Here is a 21,597-nt window from a genome sequence, read left to right on the forward strand (position 1 = left end):
CATTAAATACATTTGAGTGAAATTTTATCAATTTACTTCAATTCGTTCGGAAGCTGGAGTGATTTCCACAGACGGACGGACATCGCTAAATCGACACAGAATTTTATGCTGATCAAGAATATATATATACTTTGTGGGGTCTAAAATGTGTATTTCGAGATGTTACAAACGGGATGACAAACTTAATATACCCTCCATACTATGGTGGAGGGTATAAAAAAGAACTATTGACCTGTTCTGGCAGCGCTATTTCCATGAAGTTGTTATGTACCGCCTGATGGACCTGGGCGTTATGTTTTTATGGACCGCCTAACTTAGACGCCATATTGTTACGTGCCGCTCGAAGCGGTAAATGGTGGGATTTCGACAGGCTCAGGCGAGGCATATTTACGTCAGGGGGGGTTCTCAACCCTTCCACCATCAGCCCTGAATTTATTTGGATCGACGGTTTTTTCAATTAAAATATATGATTATAAGTAAATAGTTGTGGATTTTTTTTAACACTTAATAATTATTAGTATCTACTACATAAATTAAAACTACAAGTTAGACAAACAATAAATACACAATTACAAAATACACAAAAATATAAATTTAACTAAAATTTTTAAAACTATTATAAATTAATAATAAAATAGACACAAATTTAAGATGGTTATTTAAAACAAAACTGGGTTACAGATAAAACACAAATGACACATATGAGAAGGCCTAGTGTGTATTTTCAGTAACTGATGGATATGGTGTGTGGCTATAATTGCTTTGAAATCAAACAATACTTTAACTTAAGTGTCCTAAAAAGGTTGTCATGGCGTACTGGCAGACTGAACTTAAACAAATATTTATTTAACACGAATATAACAGGGTAACACCACGGCATTTTTCTTCAAATTTGACGAAAAAAGACAACATGTAAAGAGTACTTATTATGCAATACAGTCCGTGACAATTATCGTCACTGCAGATATTGCACTTTTCCCCTAAATGTTAACCTTATTCTATTGTAACTATTCTAATAAAAATAAATAACGACAACATAAAAACACAGGTCATTAACACAATACATTCTTTGTTACAATTAACGAACAAGAGCTATTGCACTAGACCCTAACTTATGGAACCATATATCCTAATTTTCTAATTGTCTAAACTAAATATTGCACAGTTAACACAAATTTACAAAAAACAAGTGGATACAATATTCGTTAGCACTTAGAAAACGCGATATATAGCTATATTCTATTGGTCCCTATGGTTTATTGCTTTGTGCTGAGGTTTTATTGCACCAAATAAATTTAAAATGTCCTTGCCACAATAATGTTTAGGCACGCTGTTATTGCACTAAAAAATTTTGTACGCAGGACAATAATTTTTCTGTTGGGCGCCATATTGTTATGTACCACCTGATGGAGCTGGGCGTTATGTTTTTATGGACCGCCTAACTTAGACGCCATATTGTTACGTGCCGCTCGAAGCGGTAAATGGTGGGATTTCGACAGGCTCAGGCGAGGCATATTTACGTCAGGGGGGTTCTCAACCCTTCCACCATCAGCCCTAGGGGTCAAACAATCAAAAAGGGAGGTACTTGAAACAAAAAAAAAAAAAACAAATAAAACAACCAAAGAAAACGACAAACACTACGTACGACCATGACAAGGGAACTTGGTGTTTTAGTTCCCACACTTTGCCCGCCCGTCCTTGACCCTTTGATCCTGTATAAATAAGTAGTAATTTAAAGGGCCCCAAAATCCACTAACACCTACCACTCAGTTACATACAGACTAGGTCCCTCTCTCACAAAGAAACACTTAATAGTTCATATTACAAAACATCAATCACACATAAAAACAATTTATTCTCATATCTGTCTTAATTCTAACGATTAAATTTACACAAAACAAAAATTTTCACAAATTCCTAACACCTCCAATTATTGTGGGTCATTGCTCAGGCAACCACCAAATAATGTTAGGACTAACGGCCCAAATCTGGCCGATAAACTAAATCTTATAAATTCCCTAAAAGAGCTCTCTTAGTAATTTTTAATGGACATTACCATACAGTCCACACAAACATTTAATTAGTCCTACTTAACTGGGGTAACCCTACACTCACGTTTTCTTCCTAGGTGTTAAAAATCCTCACAAATCGATAAATAAAGCTTATGTACTAACTTATAAATTAGGGACGTTCACACTTATACTAAATTTAAAACATAGATACAATTTGATTCAATCTGTTCGTCGCTGTTGTTTAATTTTTGTTGTGTTTTATTCTTTTGTTATTTTCAAAATATATTAAAGTAATGCCTTTTTTTTGTTAATTTTTAGATGTCTTCAACTAGCGCTTCATGAGGGCGTTTGGCGCTATTTTCGTGCCATTGGAGGCAAATGCTAATTTTAATGGAGAATCACGGCTCTTATGGTATGTATAGAAATGTTACCTTATATCGCCGGTACTTATCAACTTTCTTCTCCTTTTTAGACAACAGACATCACAAGGCAATCAGACACGCACGGGATCAATTTTCAACATACAAGTTTGGCTGCTGGTTTCGGGCCGATTTTTTTCCAAAAATATGGATTGACCACCAAAATTGCTGACCACCTCCAGGAAGATATCTGGAGGGGCCAATATTTCCAGAACAGGGTTAACGTTGGCGCGATCCCTGAACACAATACAGATTTTAACACAATACACATTATAACATAATTTGCATTTAACTTACTTATAGTTATTTCGCACGAACACATATATTAAAACACCACTGAACACAATAAAACAACCACAATTTGTATTACTTAAAACAATTATAATTTTAACTTTGCGGCTGAAACAATGGTACTCCTTCACAACAGACAACAAAACGACTTTAACGACATTTTCCCCGCTCTGCCTTTTTATAGGGACGAAAAGCAAGCTGATTTTCCCTCTTTTCTCAAATTTTCCCGGATTTTTCCTTTTTTATCATATTATTCTTTAAACGCACCTACGTATCCCTACTATTCTCCACTCCAGAGTTGTATTTCCCTACTCAAGCATAATTACATGTGGCAACGCTGGGATTTTGCATATGAGCCGGCCACCTCGCGTATCCGGTTCCCTTTCTACTTGCCGGCAGCAATGGACGGGGACTTGCTGCTGGTAATTAATTTTTTATAAACCAAAACAGAAAATATTTTCATGGGCCACCCGCAACAAAGTTATTATCTAGGAAACAAGGGAAAAGTTCATGATTCACTCCAATAACACCAGGTTATTGTTAGCTATTATTCCATATATATGTCATGAGCCACTAGAGTCAAGATCCGATGAGATAGGACTACACTGAACAATATCATCCCATAACAAGTTTGAATCATTCGCCTCTGGCTCGATCCTTTCGCAGATTGTCACATACATAACAATATCTAATATCGCAAAAGCCTTTCGCTTTGTTCCGACGACCTTCGCCATTGATTTTGTTTACAAATCGAATACGACCTCCAAAATATTATTATCCGCTTGAATGCCAACGACAAATTGTGTTTATCCTTGATAATGATTATGGATACACGTCCTATCCCCACCTACAGTTATCTTTTGTTTTTGGATGCATTGTTGGCGTCCATCAATCTGCCATGGAACTGCAAATGTTCAAATATTATGTGCCAGCGGATGTTTGCATAGAAATCAGGAAATGTAACATTAAAAGTTTTGTGTCAGTGTGTTGATGTGTGAGTGTGTGTGTGTGTCTGTTTATCAGGATATGCATACATTTGTATTTCGAATAAAGCGGAAGCCAAAGCGGAGGGAGAGGAGGTGGTTGGTTGGTTGGTTGTGTCTACCCAAATGACAAATGCAATTGGATTGGTATTTGGAAATGTGTACAAAATTGAAAACCAAACTCTCATGTTCTCCTCTCTCTTCCTCTCCCTCACCTCACCTCTCTTCTCTGTCACCCACCCTCTGTGCTTTCTGTGATATTAATTCCATTTCACCAGATTGACAGCAAATGCTTTTGAGCCTCACATTCATGCATTCTTTCATTCGTTCGTTCATTCATTCGCTCATTCATTTATAGCTGACAAGTCGGATAAGTTCGATATGGATTGCATGCCTTGTGTCGGATGATATAGAGGGAGAACTGGGGAGTCATGATGCATTTCATTGTAGAATCTTTGACGCTTGAGTGAAATTATCGTTTGTTTATAATATGTCGATATATGTGTATTGGTTGCATGTGTGTGTGTGGGTGTGTGTGTGTGTGAACACGTGCACCTTGTGTATCCAATATTAATTAATCTCAAAAATATGCCAATCTAATGAAATGTTTGTCCGATCAATGTTGAATCTCTGATGGATTTTTGCTAAAAGGATATTTTCTGGGAAAACATAATTAATGGACAACTTGTTACTTGACTCCTGATCGGAATTGATGGGAATTTCGATTGGACACATTCGAAAACATGACATTATTATTAGCAGGTGTATTTTGATAACATGTGAGATTTGAAAATAATTTAGATATATTTGCAAATACTCAGGATTTTGCAAAAAGCATACAATTTAACTTGAAAATGGGGGAGCCATAAGGTACCTCAAAATTTGGGATTCTGGGATGAGATAATGCCTAGAACAATAGAGGCAATCTCTAGTCAACATCACAATGAGGCCTACTTTTTAGCAAACTTACCCAATGCATGAAACTGATTAGGAAACCAGCAAGGAAAGAAAGAGACGGGCAGCTGAGAGCAAAAACCTAAGCTTTTCGATTTTTACCCTCAACAAATAAGTCGATACTCGGTCGATCGATATTACGCCAGTGAAAGTGGAATTATATTTTTTTTTCTAAATTAAGTTTTTGTCGATCTTTTTATTCAACTATATAACTTACAAGTAAAAGAGCAGCCAAGTTCGACCGGGCCGAACTTTTAATACCCTCCATCATTTGGAAGGAACTTGAAAAATTAAAAAAAAAAAACGAAATCTAACAAACCATTATATGGGGACTATACGAAGACGTTGACCTGTAGTGCCCATTACGAACTTAAAATACGAAATTTGAAACAGTTCCAATGAATAATGTCGCTGAAATCATGAAAATATCGAATATCTGGAGGTACGGTTATATGGGGGCTATAAGAAGACTTGGACCTGCATATGAAAATTTTTGTCATAGCCTGTAGTGCCCATTACGATCTTGAAATACGAAATTTGAAATACATCCGGTAAATAATGTCGCTGAAATCATCAAAATACTGAATATCGGGAGGTACCGTTATGTGGACTATACGAAGACGTGGACCTGCACGGACAGTTTTTTGTCTTAGGCTGTAGTACCCATTACGAACTTCAAATACGAAATTTGAAATAATTCCGGTAAATAATGGAATAACAAAGCTAATATACCCTCCATAGAATGGTGAAGGGTATGAAAAGGGTACATATCATTTGATATGGCCAAAACGTGTCTCATCGAAAAACGATTTTAGACCTTAGGTTCCTTTGGACCAAAACCGTTTCAGGATATTTAGAATCGATCTAGGGGGTCCCTCCGTCTGTCTGTCAGTCTGTCTTGCGGGCGCGCACAATAACTCTAGAAGGAAGTATTAGATTGGTGCATCGTAATATTATTGTCAAATTTAGATCGAGTTCGGAGATGGGTAATGTCGATCTACTCGGTATACGGTCAGTGCTGTTTCAAGTTCGAAAATGGACATAAATGGATTATTTCTGGATATTTCTATCAACATAAGATCAGGTGTGAAGATGGGATAAATCGACCACACCTTCTGGAACTTCCCCACAACTGTTCAATATTTTGAATAATTATAGCTCCCATAAAATGCGAAATAAGGATCTGATTCTTTTCAAATTTCATACATTGCTATAAATTCCTATACATTTACTGACGCAAGGTCAACAACTTGCGTGAAGATGTGACATATCCTTCTGGTACCCTCCATACGAAGCGGTCAACATTTCGAATAATCCTGAAGCTCCTAAAACCCCAAATGAGCATCTGATTAATATTAAACTTAGCACTCCTCAGTATTTTACTCAACCCAATATCCGGTGTGGAGCTGTATTATGTCGCATCACTCCTTCTCGTACCAAAGGATCAAAATTTTAAATAATTATATCTCTTATAAAATGCGAAATCATCCATCCGATTCTCTTCAAATTTCACACATCCCAGTACTTTTGATAACTTCAGATCTGGTTTGAAGGTGATAGATAATTTGATATCTGGTACCTCCCTCACAAAGCGTCACAATTTTAACAACTTATATCTTCCATAACTTGCAAAACAAGTCAGCGATTCTTTACAATTAAATATTTCTCTCAACTAGAAACCTGAGATGAATATGGAATTTCTGATTTCGCCAAAAATTGGATATAAATGTTCGACTTTCTTGTAATATTTTTATCTGTAATAGATGAAGTATGAAAATGTAATGCTTCGGTCGATTTTATTTGGTACCTCACGCACATTTCAACATTCTACACAAATTTGAATATCGCAATATTCCATTCGTCCAAAAAGTGCAAGAACTTACACCGCTTCAGAAAAAAAAATAGACTCAAACGAGCTAAAGAGTTGCTTCGCTTGGCCGAAAGTGGTGAACTGCCGAATTTGGTTTTCTCCGATGAGAAAACATTCGATGTCCAGTGGTTTTCAGCTGAAAATGTGCACTTTCGGTTGGCCCCCAGAACAAAAGCGCCGACCATGCTGATGGTGTGGGCCGCCATAACAACCGATGGTCGCTCTCCGCTCGTATTTTTCGACCGTGGCATAAAAATAAATGCCGAAAATTATCGCGAAAATATTCTAATAGAACTCAGCACCATCGCACTCAGCACGCGCCACCCAAGAATGGTTACAAAATGAGGTTCCTCGCTTCATTTCAAGGCCACCAAAATCTCCGGATACCAATCCGTTGGACTATTGTGTCTGGAGTATTTTGGAAAGCAAGGTTGGAACTAAAAAATACCAAAGTGTCGATCACCTCAAACAAGCGCTTCGCCTGGAATGAGCCAAAATGCAGCAAAGCAACATTCGGGCAGCGTGTGACGATTTCATTGACCGTTTGAAGGCCATAATTCGTGCCTAAGGTGACCAATTTGAACAAATCTAAACTTATTCCGACATTTTTTGCTTTCAATCAATTAAATTAAAAAAAAAAAAATAAAAAATTAATGCGTTTGACTTTGTTGCTGTTTTTTTTATCTCACCATGTGTATGAGAGCTATAGTTATATCTGAACCGATTTTTACCAAATTAAATGTACTTGCTTCTATACTGAATTCGGTCAGATGTGTCGAAATTCATGTTATTTGGACTGATATTGGCCATTTGGTGCACAAATAACACACAATCGGTTGCAGATATACGAGGGAGTTATATCTAAATTTTAACCGTTTCTTACTAATTTCAATAGGGTTCTTCCTTTGGTCAAACAAATATTGTTTGGAAATTGCATAATGCATAAATCGACTCAGAAAGAGATTTTATCAAGATCCCCAATATTGGGATATGTGTATCTTGAAGAGAATCGGAGGTTTATTTAACATTTTATGAGCATTTTGTCATTTAAAGTTCTGATCCCTTTGTGGGGGAGTGGTCCGATATCTACCATCGTCACAACAGATCTTGTATGGGTAGAAATATTGAGATGTGTGAAATTTGAATGCGAAGAATTTCACATTTTATGAGCGTTTCGGTTATTCAAAATGTTAACCTTTGTGGTGAGGTATCAGAAGGAGTAAACCGATATATTCCATCTTCACACCAGATCTTGTGTTGATAGTAATATTGAGATACACCGAGTTTGAAAGGTATTTGATGCTAATTTTGCGTTTCTTGACTTAGATATTGAATTAGTAAAAATAATGGGATGTGTGAAATATGAAGAGAACCGGATGCTTATTTCGTATTTTATGATTGTTTTGGTTATTCAAAACTTTGACCATTTGTGTGGGAGGTACCAGAAAGAATAGTCCGATCTGTACCATCTTTATAACAGATCTTGAGTTGATGGAAATATTGAGATGTACCAAGTCTGAATGGAATCAGATGTTAATTTCGCGTTTTATAATCTTCATGGGTATTCAAAATTCTGACCCGTTGTGGGAAAGGTACCAGAAGAAATGGACCAACATATTTCATCTTATCACCAGACCTTGGGTTAATAAAAATATTGGGATGGGTGTAATTTGAAGACAATCGGACTCATATACAGGGTTGTATATATATATTCGACGGCCTCATCTGGCAACGCCATAACTTTTGACAGAGATGTCACATCGCTTAATGACATACCGCGTTTGAAGCGTCAGTCCAAGCAGATTTTTACCATGAACCAATACGCGCCACGCGAGCGCTCTGAAATTTACATTCAACAGAAGAAGTCAATTGTGAAAACTCAACGTTCTTTTAAAACATTAAAAAATGTGAGAAGTGCGCCTTTTAAGAACACCATTAAGCGTTTATACGAAAAATTTTCGACTGGTAAGGCTCTTTCTAATCCGAGGAGGCCATATAAAAGTCGACCAAGGCGATCGGCCGAGAGGTTCCCAAAAACGCCGTTCTCAGCAGTTGGGCATGGCTCGGTCCACTTTACAACGGATTATTTGCATTGATTTGCATTTGTTCCTTGACGCAAAGAATGTTGCCTGCGGACAAGCCTCGTCGATTGGAATGGGCCCAAAGAGTCATGGGTCCGTCGAATATGGGCAACCCTGTATATGTATATCACATTTTATAAGAGTTATAATTATTCCAAATTTTGACCCTTTGTGGAGAAGGAACTTGATTGAGTGGACCGATAATGTCCATTTTCGCACCTGACCTAGAACTGACGCAAATATTAGGATTTACAAAGTTGGAGCAAAATCGGATTATCGTTTCTCTTTCTGTGCAGAAAATATATTTTTTGAAAATTTAGACCTTTTGTAGGGGAGGTACAAGAAGGTTTGGACCAATATATTCCATCTTAACACTATACCTTAGGTTAATATAAATAGTGAGATGTGTGAAATGTGAAGACAATCGGACTCTTACCTCACATTCCATAAGAGATGTAATTAAATTTAAAATTTTGACACTTTCTGGGGAGGTATTTGAGGGAGTGGACCGATAATGTCCATTTTTCGCACCTGACCTAGAACTGACGCAAATATTAGTATTTGCAAAGTTGGAGCAAAATCGGATTATCGTTTCTCTTTATGTGCAAAAAATATATTTATTGAAAATTTCGACCTTTTGTGGGGGAGGTACCAGAAGGAGTGGACCAATATATTCCATCTTAACACTAGACCTTAGGTTAATATAAATGTGTAAAATGTGAAGACAATCGAACTCTTACCTGACATTCTATAAGAGTTGTAATTATTCAAAATGTTGACACTTTCTGGGGAGGTATTTGAGGGAGTGGACCGATAATGTCCATTTTCGCACCTGACCTAGAACTGACGCAAATATTAGGATTGGTATTTGAGGGAGTGGACCGATAATGTCCATTTTTGCACTTGACCTAGCACTGATGCAAATATTAGGATTGGCAAACCCAGATTATCCTTTCTCTTTATGTGCAAAAAATATTTTTATGGAAAAATTTGACCTTTTGTGGGAGAGGTACCAGAAGGAGTTGACCGATATTGCCCATCTCCGAACTCGATCTATGTTTGACAAAAATATTACGATGTACCAAGTTTGGACCAAATCGGATACTCTCTTCGAGAGTTAACGTGCGCACCAGCCACCCAGGGAGACAGACGGACGGGCGGACGAACATCGCTAGATCGACTCCAAATGTTCTGAAACGGATTTGGTCCAAAGAGACCTAGGGTCTAAAACCGTTATTTCGACTAGGCACGTTTTGCCCCTATCAAATGATATATACCCTGCCTTACCCCCTGGTAAACATTACCATCGTTCTCCACTAATAAACAAACGTTGTTGTTATAAAAACAACAATAAAGGGATAAAGCCAGACCATTTTGCAACAACAAAATACTACGGTATCCCGAACAAACAAGCCACACTGTTCTATATATACCCTCTCTAGCCATATGGCTAAGGGGAATAAAAATGCAGCCTAGCATAAAAAAACAGCATTTCAGTAAACATTCCTTATCTCAGCTCTTGCTTACCAAAACCTATATACATGCCATAGATTTTGGACGTGTCGTCATTCGGGACTATTTTTAAATTTTATGAGACTAATTTTTGCATATTTTTCTTTGGGAATAGTACTAAGATTTCAGGTCGATATTCCTCCCACGTTTCTCTAATTTAATAATTCATTAATTTTTTTTCATTATTTATTTTATTTTTTGCATAAATGTATGAAATTTTATTTATTTCTTTATATCGTTTTATACAAATACACTTAACTACAATTTATATATATTTTCTTGCGTTTTTATTAAAAAAGAGTATTGTGTTTTGTTTTTATATTTCTATTGTTCCGTTTTGTGTGTTTGAATTATTTATTTTTTTCATTTTTTTTTGAAAAACAACTTAAAAATAATATCACTATTAAAATTTCACAATATTTTTTTATTAATATTTTTTATTATTTGCATTCATCACTACTATAATTGTCTAATTTTGTAAATTTTGTTTAAAGGTCCAAAGAATGGGTTTTCGAGAAAAATTATTTCTAAAAAAAAAGCAAACTTAACAAAGACAGAATGTTAAAAAAATATATAAATTTTATAATATATATTTTTTTAAATATATTTACAATGAATATAAATTACAAGTGTAAGACAATTTAATGATGGGAGGTCAATGGCAAGGACATTTATCGTATGCATCTTTCAGTATGGATTTTTAAGGATAGCGAATTGTTGAATTTAGCAAATTTAAAGCTCTCATTCTTCGCAATGAAATTTCCTTAAAATTTTCTATGTAGCCTCCTCCACTGACCTTCCAATTTTATAATATTTTTCTATTTCATAACAAAAAAAAAAAAAAACTACAAATTACTTCAGAATGGATATGTTCGAGTCACAGAGAGAGATAGTAGTTTCTTTTTGTAGTACATTTTAACAATAGTATTCTAGAGAGAATAGTTTGATCTACAGCATATTAAATTCAAAATTCGGTATGGAAACTCTGTGCAGTATCAATCATTTTGGAGGTGAGAAAGATTTCAGCATTCGAGAGGATCTGAAAGAGAGAGAAAAAAACCAATGTTAAATTGAGAGTATTTATAAGAATATGTTAACCCTAGAAATTAACAGAAACATTTATATAACATTTCGGAATTCCAGCTCAATTTCTTGACCCAATACCAAACTTATTTTGTACTTTTAGTACAATTATGGTATACATTACCAACATCAACAGTAGCATTCATATCCAATTTTAGGATTTTACCTCTATTCCTTCAGCCAATGCCCAATTAAGTGTAACTTAGTACTTTTTGTACAATTATAGTACAAATTTCCAATAGCACCTCCATATCTCAATTGCAGATACCAACAGAGACCATAATATCAAATTTGAGGATTATCTATCCTATCCATTCACCAAGTAACAAAATTTAGTACAATTTAGTACTTTTTCAGAACTTTATCTTTATACCCAATTTAGTACCGCTTAGTACTTTTCGTACAATTATAGTACAAATTTCCGAAACCATCTCAATATCTTAGCCGCAGATACCAACAAAGACCTCAAATTTTAGCATTCCAGTCCTATCCTTTGACCCAACTCCAATTTAGTACTACTCAGTACTAAATTTCGAATAATTCGAATTATTTTAGTCTACATTTCTAAAACCACCTCCATATCTTAACCACAGATATTAACAGTGTCATCTATATCAAATTTCAGGATTTCTGCTCTATATTCCTTAACCTAGTACCAAATTTAGTACCATTTAGTACTTTTTGTAAAATTATAGTAGACTTTTCCAAAACCACATCTATGTCTCAATTCCAGACACCATCGGAGACTTCAATTTCAAATTCTAGGATTCCAGCCCTTGTATTTCTCCCTATACCCAATTTAGTACCACTTTGTACTTTTCGTACAATTATTGTATACATTTCCAAACTCATCTCCATATTGCAACCTCAGTCAACAGTAGTTATCAAAATATCAAATTTCCAGATTCCGGCCCAATCCATTCACCCAAAACCAAAATAAGTACCATTTAGTACTTTTCGTACAAATATAGCACACATTTCCGAAACCACCTCCATATCTCAATCACACACACCAATGGTAGCATCTGTATTAAATTTCAGGATTTCAGCCGTATTCCTTCCACAATATCAAATATAGTACCATTCAGTACTTTTAGTACTATTATAGTAATCATTTCCATTCCAGATACCGATAGAGACCTCAATATCAAATTTAAGGCTTCCAGCCATATCCCTTCATCCAATACCAAATTTAGTACCATTTAGTACTTTTCGTACAAATATAGAACGCATTTCTAAACAACCGCCATCGGTAATCTAAATATCAAATTTTAGAATTTTATATCCATCCTTTCACTCGATACCGAATTTAGTACTATAAAGTACTTTTGGTACAATTTTAGTATACATTTCCTAAACTACCTTCATATGTCCAGGCTACACACGAACAGCGACCCTAATACATAATTTCAGATTTCATGTATTATTTGTTCACCCTACATGAAATTGTACCATATATATTTCTATTTAGTACCTTTCGTACAATTATAGTATGCATTTCCAAAAATCACCTCCATATCTCAACTCCAAGTACCAACAGAGACCTTAATATCAAATTTGAGAATTCCAGTCCTTTACTTTCACCCAACACCAAATTTAGTACTATTTAGTACTTTTCGAAAAGTTATAGTACACATTTCCGAAACCGCCTCCACATGTAACCACAGACACCAACAGTGAGCTCAATAATAAATTTCAGGATTTCAGCTCTATTCCTTCACTCGATACCAAATATAGTATCACTTAGTACTTTTCGTACAATTACAGTACACATTTCCGAAACTATCTCTTTATCACAAACTTACCACCAATAAGCTTCATCCGTTCCCCCTAAACCAAACATTTAGTACAACTCGCAAACTGTGTACATATATAGGGTGAGGTGAAAAACCGCAACAAAGTCAAACGCCATAATTTTTAATTTTTGTTGTTGTTGCAAAATGGTCAGGCTTAATCCCTTTATTGTTGTTTTTATAAAAATGGTAATGTTTACCAGGGGATAAGGCAGGGAATACCTAGGTTTCGGAAAGAGCCACCAATCCTCATCAGTTCCCTTGTTTTTTGTCTGGAATATTCTCCCCTGAAGTTATTTAAAAATAACTTCTATGACAAAAACATTTTTTAACCAATTTTTTTTTTAAATTTTATTAACCGAAAGCAATAAAAAAAAATGTCGGAAATAGCATCAAATTTTAGAATAAGTTTAGAATTTATCAAATTGGTCAACTTTGGCACGAATAATGGCCTTCAAACGGCCAATGAAACCTCACACGTTGCACAAATGTTGCTCTGCGGTATTTTGTCCCATTCCCGGCGAAGCGCTTGCTTAAGGTGATCGACACTTTGGTATTTTTTAGTGCCAACTTTGCTTTCCAAAATACTCCAGACACAATAGTCTAACGGATTGGTATACGGAGATTTTGAAGGTCATTGTTCGCTGGAAATGAAGCGAGGAACCTCATTTTGTAACCATTCTTGGGTGGCGCGTACTGAATGGGATGGTGCTGATTCTTGTTGAAATGTCCAAGGTCTGCGGCCAAAATGTGTGCGAGCCTAAGGCTTTAATACACCCTCCAGAATATTTTCGCGATAATATTCTGCATTTATTCTTATGCCAAGGTCGATTAATACGAGCGGAGAGCGATCATCGGCTGTTATGGCGGCCCACACCATCACCATGGCCGGCGCTTAAGTTCTGGTTGCCAACCGAAGGTGCACATTTTCAGCTGACCTCTTTGGCAAGGTCATATGGCACGATCATTTTGTTTATTTACAAACTACTAAATAACGAATGTTTTCTCATCGAAGAAAACCAAATTCGGCTCACCACGTTCGGCCAAGCGATGCAACTCTTTAGCTCTTTTGAGTCTTTTTTCATTCGGTTGTGGTGTAAGTTCGTGCAATTTTTTGGAATTTCAATGGCTTTACCCCGAGCTCATTTTTCAATATTTGCCGAATGGAATATTGCGATATGTTCAACTCACGAGCCATTTTTCTCCCACTGCGACGCGGGTTTCGATCAAGTCGCTTCTTTACTTTTCGAACCATTTCTGCTGATGTTGCTGTTTTCTTCCGTCCACTTCCTTGACGTCGGCCTACGGCCTACCAGCATCACGGTAACGATGGTACGAGACACAAAAGATTTATTGACATTTAAATGCTGGAGTTGGAACCAAAGATAGCCACTTGTTGTTCTCCAGCCAAATATAAAGAAATCACGCTTGAATTCCATCACGAATAACTTTTTTTCTGGAAAATTTTCAGCAAAATGCTTTTGTACACTTGTAAACAATATAATGAGCTGTCACTGGAATACTTTTAGCGGCTGTTGGACGAGTTGCTTAGAAATGACAGCAGTCTGAAGTTGGTTGCAGTTTTTTCATCTCACTCTGTAGTCATATCCCTTCATCTAATACTAAATTTAGTACCATTCAGTACTTTTTTTTACAAATATAAGATTTATTTCCAAGCCACCGAAAGATCTCAAACACAGATACCATCAGAAATCTATAAATCAAATTTCAGAATTTTTTCTCTAACGCTACATCCAGAACCAAATATAGTACCATTCACTACTTTTAGTGTACCATCATTTCCGAAGCCCTCTCAATATGTCCAGGCTACACATGAACATCGACCCTAAGACCAAATTTCAGGCTCTATCTGTTTATCCAACACCAAATTGTACTAAATTTAGAAATATTTAGTACTTTTCTTACAATTTAGTACACATTTCCAAAAGCATCTCTTTATCACAAACCTATCGCAAACTGGGACCCCAATACAGAATATCAAAATTCCAGATTCATCGGTTCACCCCAAACCAAAACTGTTTCAAATTTTGTACCATTTAGTACAGTTTGCACATATTTAGTTAACATTTCCAAAGCCACCCTGATATATCAAACTTACTTTCCAACCTTGATTTTCATACCGGACTTCAAGTTTTTAGCTCTTTCCGTGCACATAATACCAAATGGTACCATTTTATAAGTTTAGTACCATTTGAGAACTTTTCGTAACCCTAAAAGTTGGAATTTCTAAATTTCCCTCTGGTACATCTATCCTGCATTCTATCAGTGACTCTCATTTCAAATTTGAGATTTTGAGCACTATCTGTTTACCCAATACCAAATTGTACTAAATATGGTACTATTTAGTACTTTTCGTGCAATTGTATTACAAATTCCCAACAGAATTTCTTTGCAATAAAGCTACCACCAACAGGGACCCAATACAAAATTTAAAAATTCGAGATTCATCTGTTCATCCTAAACTTAACTATTACAAATTTGGTACTATTTAGTACAGTTCGCACACTTAGTACATATTTCCCAAACCACTTTCATATATCAAACTTGCTTTCTAACCTTGGTTCTCATACCGAACTTCAAGTTTTTAGCTCTATCCGTGCATATAATACTAAATGGTACCATTCTCGAAATTTAGTACAATTTTAGAACTTTTCGTAACCCTAAAGTTGGCATTTCTAAATTTCTCTTTGGTACATCTATCCTGCACTCTATCAATGACTCTCATTTCAAATTTGAGATTTTGAGCACTATCTGTTTACCCAATACCGAATTGTACGAAATGTAGTACTATTTAGTACTTTTCGTGCAGTTGTAGTACACATTTCCAAAAATACCTCTACATCATAAACCTACCATTAACTGGGATGCCAGTAGAAAATTTCAAAATTCTAGCTTCATCTGTTCACCATAAACCAAACTGTTACAAATTTAGTACCATTTAGTACAGTTTGCACCCATAGTACACATTTCCAAAACCACCTTCATATATCCAACTTAATTTTCAATCTTTATTCTCATATTAAATTTCAATTTTTTTATCTCTATCCCTTCACGTAATACCAAATGGTACAATTTTGGATGTTTAGTACCATTTTAGAACTTTTCGTAACCCTGAAGTTGGCATTTCTAAATTTCCCTCTTGTACATCTATCCTGCACTCTATCAATGACTCTCATTTCAAATTTGAGATTTTACGTACTATCTGTTCTCCCGATGCCAAATTGTACCAAATATGGTACTATTTAGTACTTTTCGTGTAATTGTATTACAAATTCCCAAAAGAAATTCTTTGCAACAAAGCTACCACCAACAGGGACCGAATACAAAATTTAAAAATTCGAGATTCATCTGTTCATCCTAAACTTAACTATTACAAATTTGGTACTATTTAGTACAGTTCGCACACTTAGTACATATTTCCTAAACCACCTTTATATATTAAACTTAATTTTCAATCTGGATTCTCATACCGAATTTCAACTTTTTATCTCTATCCCTTCACATAATACCAAATGGTACAATTTTAGAAGTTTAATAGCATTTTAGAACTTTTCGTAACCCTAAAGTTGGAATTTCTAAATATCCCTTTGGTACATCTATCCAGCACTCTATCAATGACTCTCATTTCAAATTTGAGATTTTAAGCATTTTCTGTTCACCCAATACCAAACTGTACCAAATATAGTACTATTTAGTACTTTTTGTGCATTTGTATTACAAATTTCAAAAAGCATTTCTTTATGACAAAGCTACCACCAACAGGGACCCAATACAAAATTTCAGCTTCACCCGTTCACTCTAAACCAAACTGTTTCCAAATTTAGTACCATTTAGTACAGTTTGTACACACTTAGTACACATTTTCAAAACCATTTACAAAGATATAAATTTACTCTCCAACCTTGATTGATTGATTCTCATACCAAACTTCAAGTTTTTAGCTCAATCCGTTTACATAGTACCAAATTGTACCATTTTTAAGATTTTGTACCATTTTAGAACTTTTCGTAACCTTAAAATTCGAATTTCCAAAAACCCTTTGGCACATCTTTCCTGAACTCCACCAGTGTTTCTCAATGCAAAATTCAGATTTTAAGCGCTATATGGTCAATGCAAAATTGTACCAAACATAGTACCATTTAGTACGTTACTTTACCATTTTAGAATTTTTCGTAACCTTAAAGTTCGAATTTCCAAAATCCCTTTGGTACAGCTATTCTACACTCTATCAGTGACACTTATTCCAAATTTCAAAAATTCTAGCTCATTTCGTTTTTTAGTACTTCTCGTACCCTTTTAGTACGAATTTCCAAAAACCCAACCTTATCACATGCCTACGCATCAATACTGACCCCCGTGCAAAATTTTAGGATTGTAGCTTCAGTCGTTTTATCTGGGCGTTGATTCTCGATCAATCAGTCAGTCAGTTATTTCACTACTCGCTTATGTATATAGATTTAGTACATTTTAGTACTTTTCGTACCCTTTTGGTGCGATTTTCCAACAATTTATCCACATTCAAAAACTCAGACAAATATTTCAAAACTTTTGGTACATTTTGTACACTTCCATATCAAACCTCTGAAATGTCCTTCCAGTACTGGTTTTTTTACTTTTCGTACATTTTCAGTTCAAACCCCCATATATCTCTTCATATCGAAAGCCTTTTCCGGAAAAGCATCCCTCATTCTGACTCCTCTACCATAAATCGCCAAAACTTTCACACCTTACCTCCCTTCCCACCCTACCCCTTCACTCACCTCTTTCAGCGTCAGCTTGCCATTACGATCTTCATCGCACAAACTGAAAAGCGTTGCCGCTTCCTGCAGGGCATAACGTGGCGTCTTGGGATTCACATAGTTCAACAACTCTCCACGATCTGCTTTGCCGTCTTGATTCTTATCAATGATTCTCTTAAATTCCTCTCTCCTCTCTACAACCGTTTTCGATATCAACGATTTTCGTATCAGATCATCATCATCGGCCACATTCACCTCCGAAAACTCTTCTATGCTCAACTGATCGTCACCATCCTGATCAAATTGCCTTAGTAAATCATCGACAAGCTCCAAGAGATTACTTATACTTGATTCGGGATGACGAAACGAGAGATACTCATCAATGGTGAGCGTGAAGAGATCAGTGCGGGCTGCTTCCGACCAACGGGCCTTGTCACGCATCATATCTTCTCGAGCCTTACGATTCAAGGCGGTGTGTTTTATTTCGTTGTGCTCATCGATATCGGCCTCCGTCATGCCATGCTCTTTGAGAAAATAACGATGATATTCTTCCCAGGTTACCAGACCATCAGCGGGGGATATGTCAACACGACGAAATTCTCGAGGATTCAGTTGTATGGCTTCATCAATGTGATCCACAATGTTCTTGTTGATATATTGTCCCAACTCTTTGATGGTCAGGAAGTTGTCGTGATTGCGATCGGCTCTGCAAAAACAAAAGAGAAATTGAAAAATTCAATAAATGAAAATCATTCAGAATGTGAAAAATAATACGTCTTCGAACCATGTTCTTTGATGGGCATGAAAAGTGAAAAACACATTTCATATTTTCTCAGAATAAAATCTAGGTGAAATCCGATATTTTTGTGGTCTCAGGGGGTCACCTCATCTATGAATATAACGGTACAACATGTGCTATAATTTTTTCAAATATTCAATTGGAAAATATGCCCAAAACCCTTGCGATAACAAAAATCAGGGTTTATATAAGTGTTGAAGATTACATTGAAATGTAATCAAAATAGATGGGGCAAAATACCCCCCCCCCCCCCCCCCCTTCCACAGGTTTAGATACTTTTGGAATTAAGATTCCTCGGAATCTATGCCTTTTAGATGTGGCGTGTCATGGGCAATATTGCAGATAAAAATACGAAAAATATTTTATTCAAAGATTTTAACCCTCAAGCGAGCCTAGAAAGGGGTTTTTGTTGCTCCTTTTTATACCCCGCACAACAAGGTGATCAGGGTATTATGTCTTTATGCATTTGTTTGTAACAGGCTAAAGGAAACGAGATAGACCTATAGTTCCGTTTGATGATCTGCATAAAATCACATTCTGATCCGATTTCTGCATGTCCGTCCGTCCGTCCATATATTCTTGTGAAAAAAATGCAGGACGCATTTATTATCTGATAGAGATGAAATTGTGCAAATAATATTTGTTTGGCCAAAGGACAAACCCTATTGAAATTGGTGAAATCAGATAAGTCTAGAAGCAAATTTGGTGAAAATCGGTTCAGCTCCCATATGTGTTTCATCCGATTTGGTGTTTAAGTCCCTCCCAGTATCAGTAAGTATCAGATAAAGCCCAGAAATACCTCTGCCAATTTTTATCAAGATCGGTTCAGATTTAGATATAGCTCCCAAATATCTTCAACCGATTTCGGCTTAGTTATGCATCAAATGGCCAATATAAGTCCAAAAGACCTGAATTTTTGGCACACCCAACCGAATTCAGTCTAGAAGCAATTACACCAAATTTAGTGAAAATCGATTCAGATACAGTTATTGCTCTCGATTTGGGGCTTTAAGCCCCTTACGGGCGAGATATATATCCCACAAGAATGATGTTTGGAATCAGATATACAGAAATACCTCCGCCAAATTTAATCAAGATCGGATCAGATTTGTATGTAGGTCCCATATATATGTTGAACCGATTACGGGTTAATGGTGCACCAAATGCCATTATCAGTCAAAAAGTCCTGAGTTTGGGTACATTCGACCGAATTTAGTCTAGAAATAAGTGGATCGAATTCGGAAAAAATCGGTTCAGACATAGCTATAGCTTCCATATACAGGGTGAGATAAAACAAGTAAAAAGCAGTAAGTTCTGCCGGGCTGAACTTTGAATACCCTCCACCATTTGGAACGAATTAGAAAATTTTCAAAAAATAAAATCCATTAAAAATTCTTTTAAAATCTTTAAAATATCTAATGCCGATAAATGGGGGATATACGATATTGTGGACCTATATAGACAATTACCTTTCAGGGGTTAAAGTGCTCACAAAAAACTCCTTTTGTGGATTTTCAGACAATACCATAGGAAAATATGGCTAAAATCATCAAAATACCGAATATCGGAGGTACCGTTATATGGGGGATATACGATATCGTTAACCTCTCTGTCAGGGGGTAAAGTGCTCACAAAGAACCTCTTGTGTACAATTTCAGACAATTCAGTTGAAAAATGTAACTAAAATCATAAAAATACCGAATATCGGGGGGTACCGATATCGTGGACCTATATAGATAATTCTCTTCCGAGGTATAAAATACCCACAAGGTACTCCTTGTATGGATTTTCAGACAATTCCGTTGAAAAATGTGGCTAAAATCATCAAAATACCGAATATCGGGGGTTACCGTTAAATGGGGGCTATACGAAATCGTGGACCAATATAGATAATTCTCTTCCAAGGGATAAAGTACCCACAAGGAACTCCGATTAATACAAGCGAACGGTCGATTAATACAATGTAATGAGTTGTCACTGGAATAATTTTAACAGCTGTCGGACGAGTAGCTTAGAAATAACAACAGTCTGAAGTTGGTTGCAGTTTTTTCATCCCACCCTGTATAACCCAAAAATGCACGGATTTCAAGGAATCTAAATCCGAAGATTCCCAAAAGTGTCCCCTCTATTCAGGTTACTTTGCGATGCATATTTTCCAAGCACCGATATACGTTCCTACTTTCATAATCTGCTAGATTCGGGGGGATTTGTAATGATTTTTATGTTTTCCACGGCGTAATCTATATTCCTTGACCATCTAGTACATTCCAGCTCAATCGATCGCTATATTTCTATCAAATTTCAATCTAGTTTGAAAATGGACTAACTTTTTCGATACCTCTACAACGAACGTCAGGCATCGAGGGAGTATATTCTTCGGCAAAAATACACAGATTCTTATTTTCATATTTTAACTAAAATTCATTAACTTCTGTTTCCTGATAATGTTCTCCCCGTTTGCTTTCATATACTCCGACGGAAATTCAACACCAAACAACCTTCAGCTTATTACCCATCATTTGCAACGCACAAAATCCTTATCCTTAAATAAAAAAAACCTCAAAAACTAAAAACTCAACCAAAAAAAAAAAAAAAAAAAAACAGGACGGATCTTTAATTCGAAAAGTTTTGCCATGTGGTTGGGATGATAAAAGACTAAAAGTTAGTTGGCTCCCCGAGTAAAGTTAAGGGAGGCGCTCAGTTATAATTAACCGCAACATCGCCGCTACAAGCATCAGACGCTAGCGCCAAACAATAAATTACTGCGAACTTTATAATTATTTGGGATGTAAGGATGTATGTGGTGGCGGTGATGGTGGTGATGTTGTGTGTGGTCGGAACTACAGGTGTTCATGTGTACATGCACATACACATGTACATACTCTCTTATACAGCTGTGGTATCTCATTAATGAGCAGACTTAGTCTTAAGTCAATATTTGTGATATTTGTAGACTTCGTTATCTAATTTTAAAAAGTTTGCAAGGCTTTCTTACATGATCTATATTGTCATGGGACCAAACATAATTTCTGAGACCAAA

General features: G+C 36.0%; 1 protein-coding gene and 1 long non-coding RNA gene across 2 annotated transcripts in view; one reads left to right on the forward strand and one right to left on the reverse strand.

The window, feature by feature from the left end:
- Nucleotides 1-647: 647 nt before the first annotated feature.
- On the forward strand, nucleotides 648-2,626 carry LOC131804107 (uncharacterized). Its single transcript, XR_009342898.1, has 3 exons — nucleotides 648-1,581; nucleotides 2,331-2,424; nucleotides 2,485-2,626. It is a non-coding gene; the product is annotated as an uncharacterized LOC131804107 (long non-coding RNA).
- An 8,027-nt stretch (nucleotides 2,627-10,653) lies between these two features.
- LOC101896316 (45 kDa calcium-binding protein-like) overlaps nucleotides 10,654-21,597 on the reverse strand; it is a 53,798-nt gene continuing 42,854 nt past the window's right edge. Inside the window, exons 2-3 of the mRNA XM_059126531.1 lie at nucleotides 17,780-18,464; nucleotides 10,654-11,161 (exon numbers count right to left, since the gene is read on the reverse strand). Of these exons, the coding sequence (XP_058982514.1) occupies nucleotides 11,087-11,161; nucleotides 17,780-18,464 (760 nt within the window). The 3' untranslated portion in view covers nucleotides 10,654-11,086. The remainder of the gene's footprint in view (nucleotides 11,162-17,779; nucleotides 18,465-21,597) is intronic.

The sequence above is a fragment of the Musca domestica genome, unplaced genomic scaffold (assembly GCF_030504385.1).
Source record: "Musca domestica strain aabys unplaced genomic scaffold, Musca_domestica.polishedcontigs.V.1.1 39, whole genome shotgun sequence".
Classification (NCBI taxonomy): domain Eukaryota; kingdom Metazoa; phylum Arthropoda; class Insecta; order Diptera; family Muscidae; genus Musca; species Musca domestica.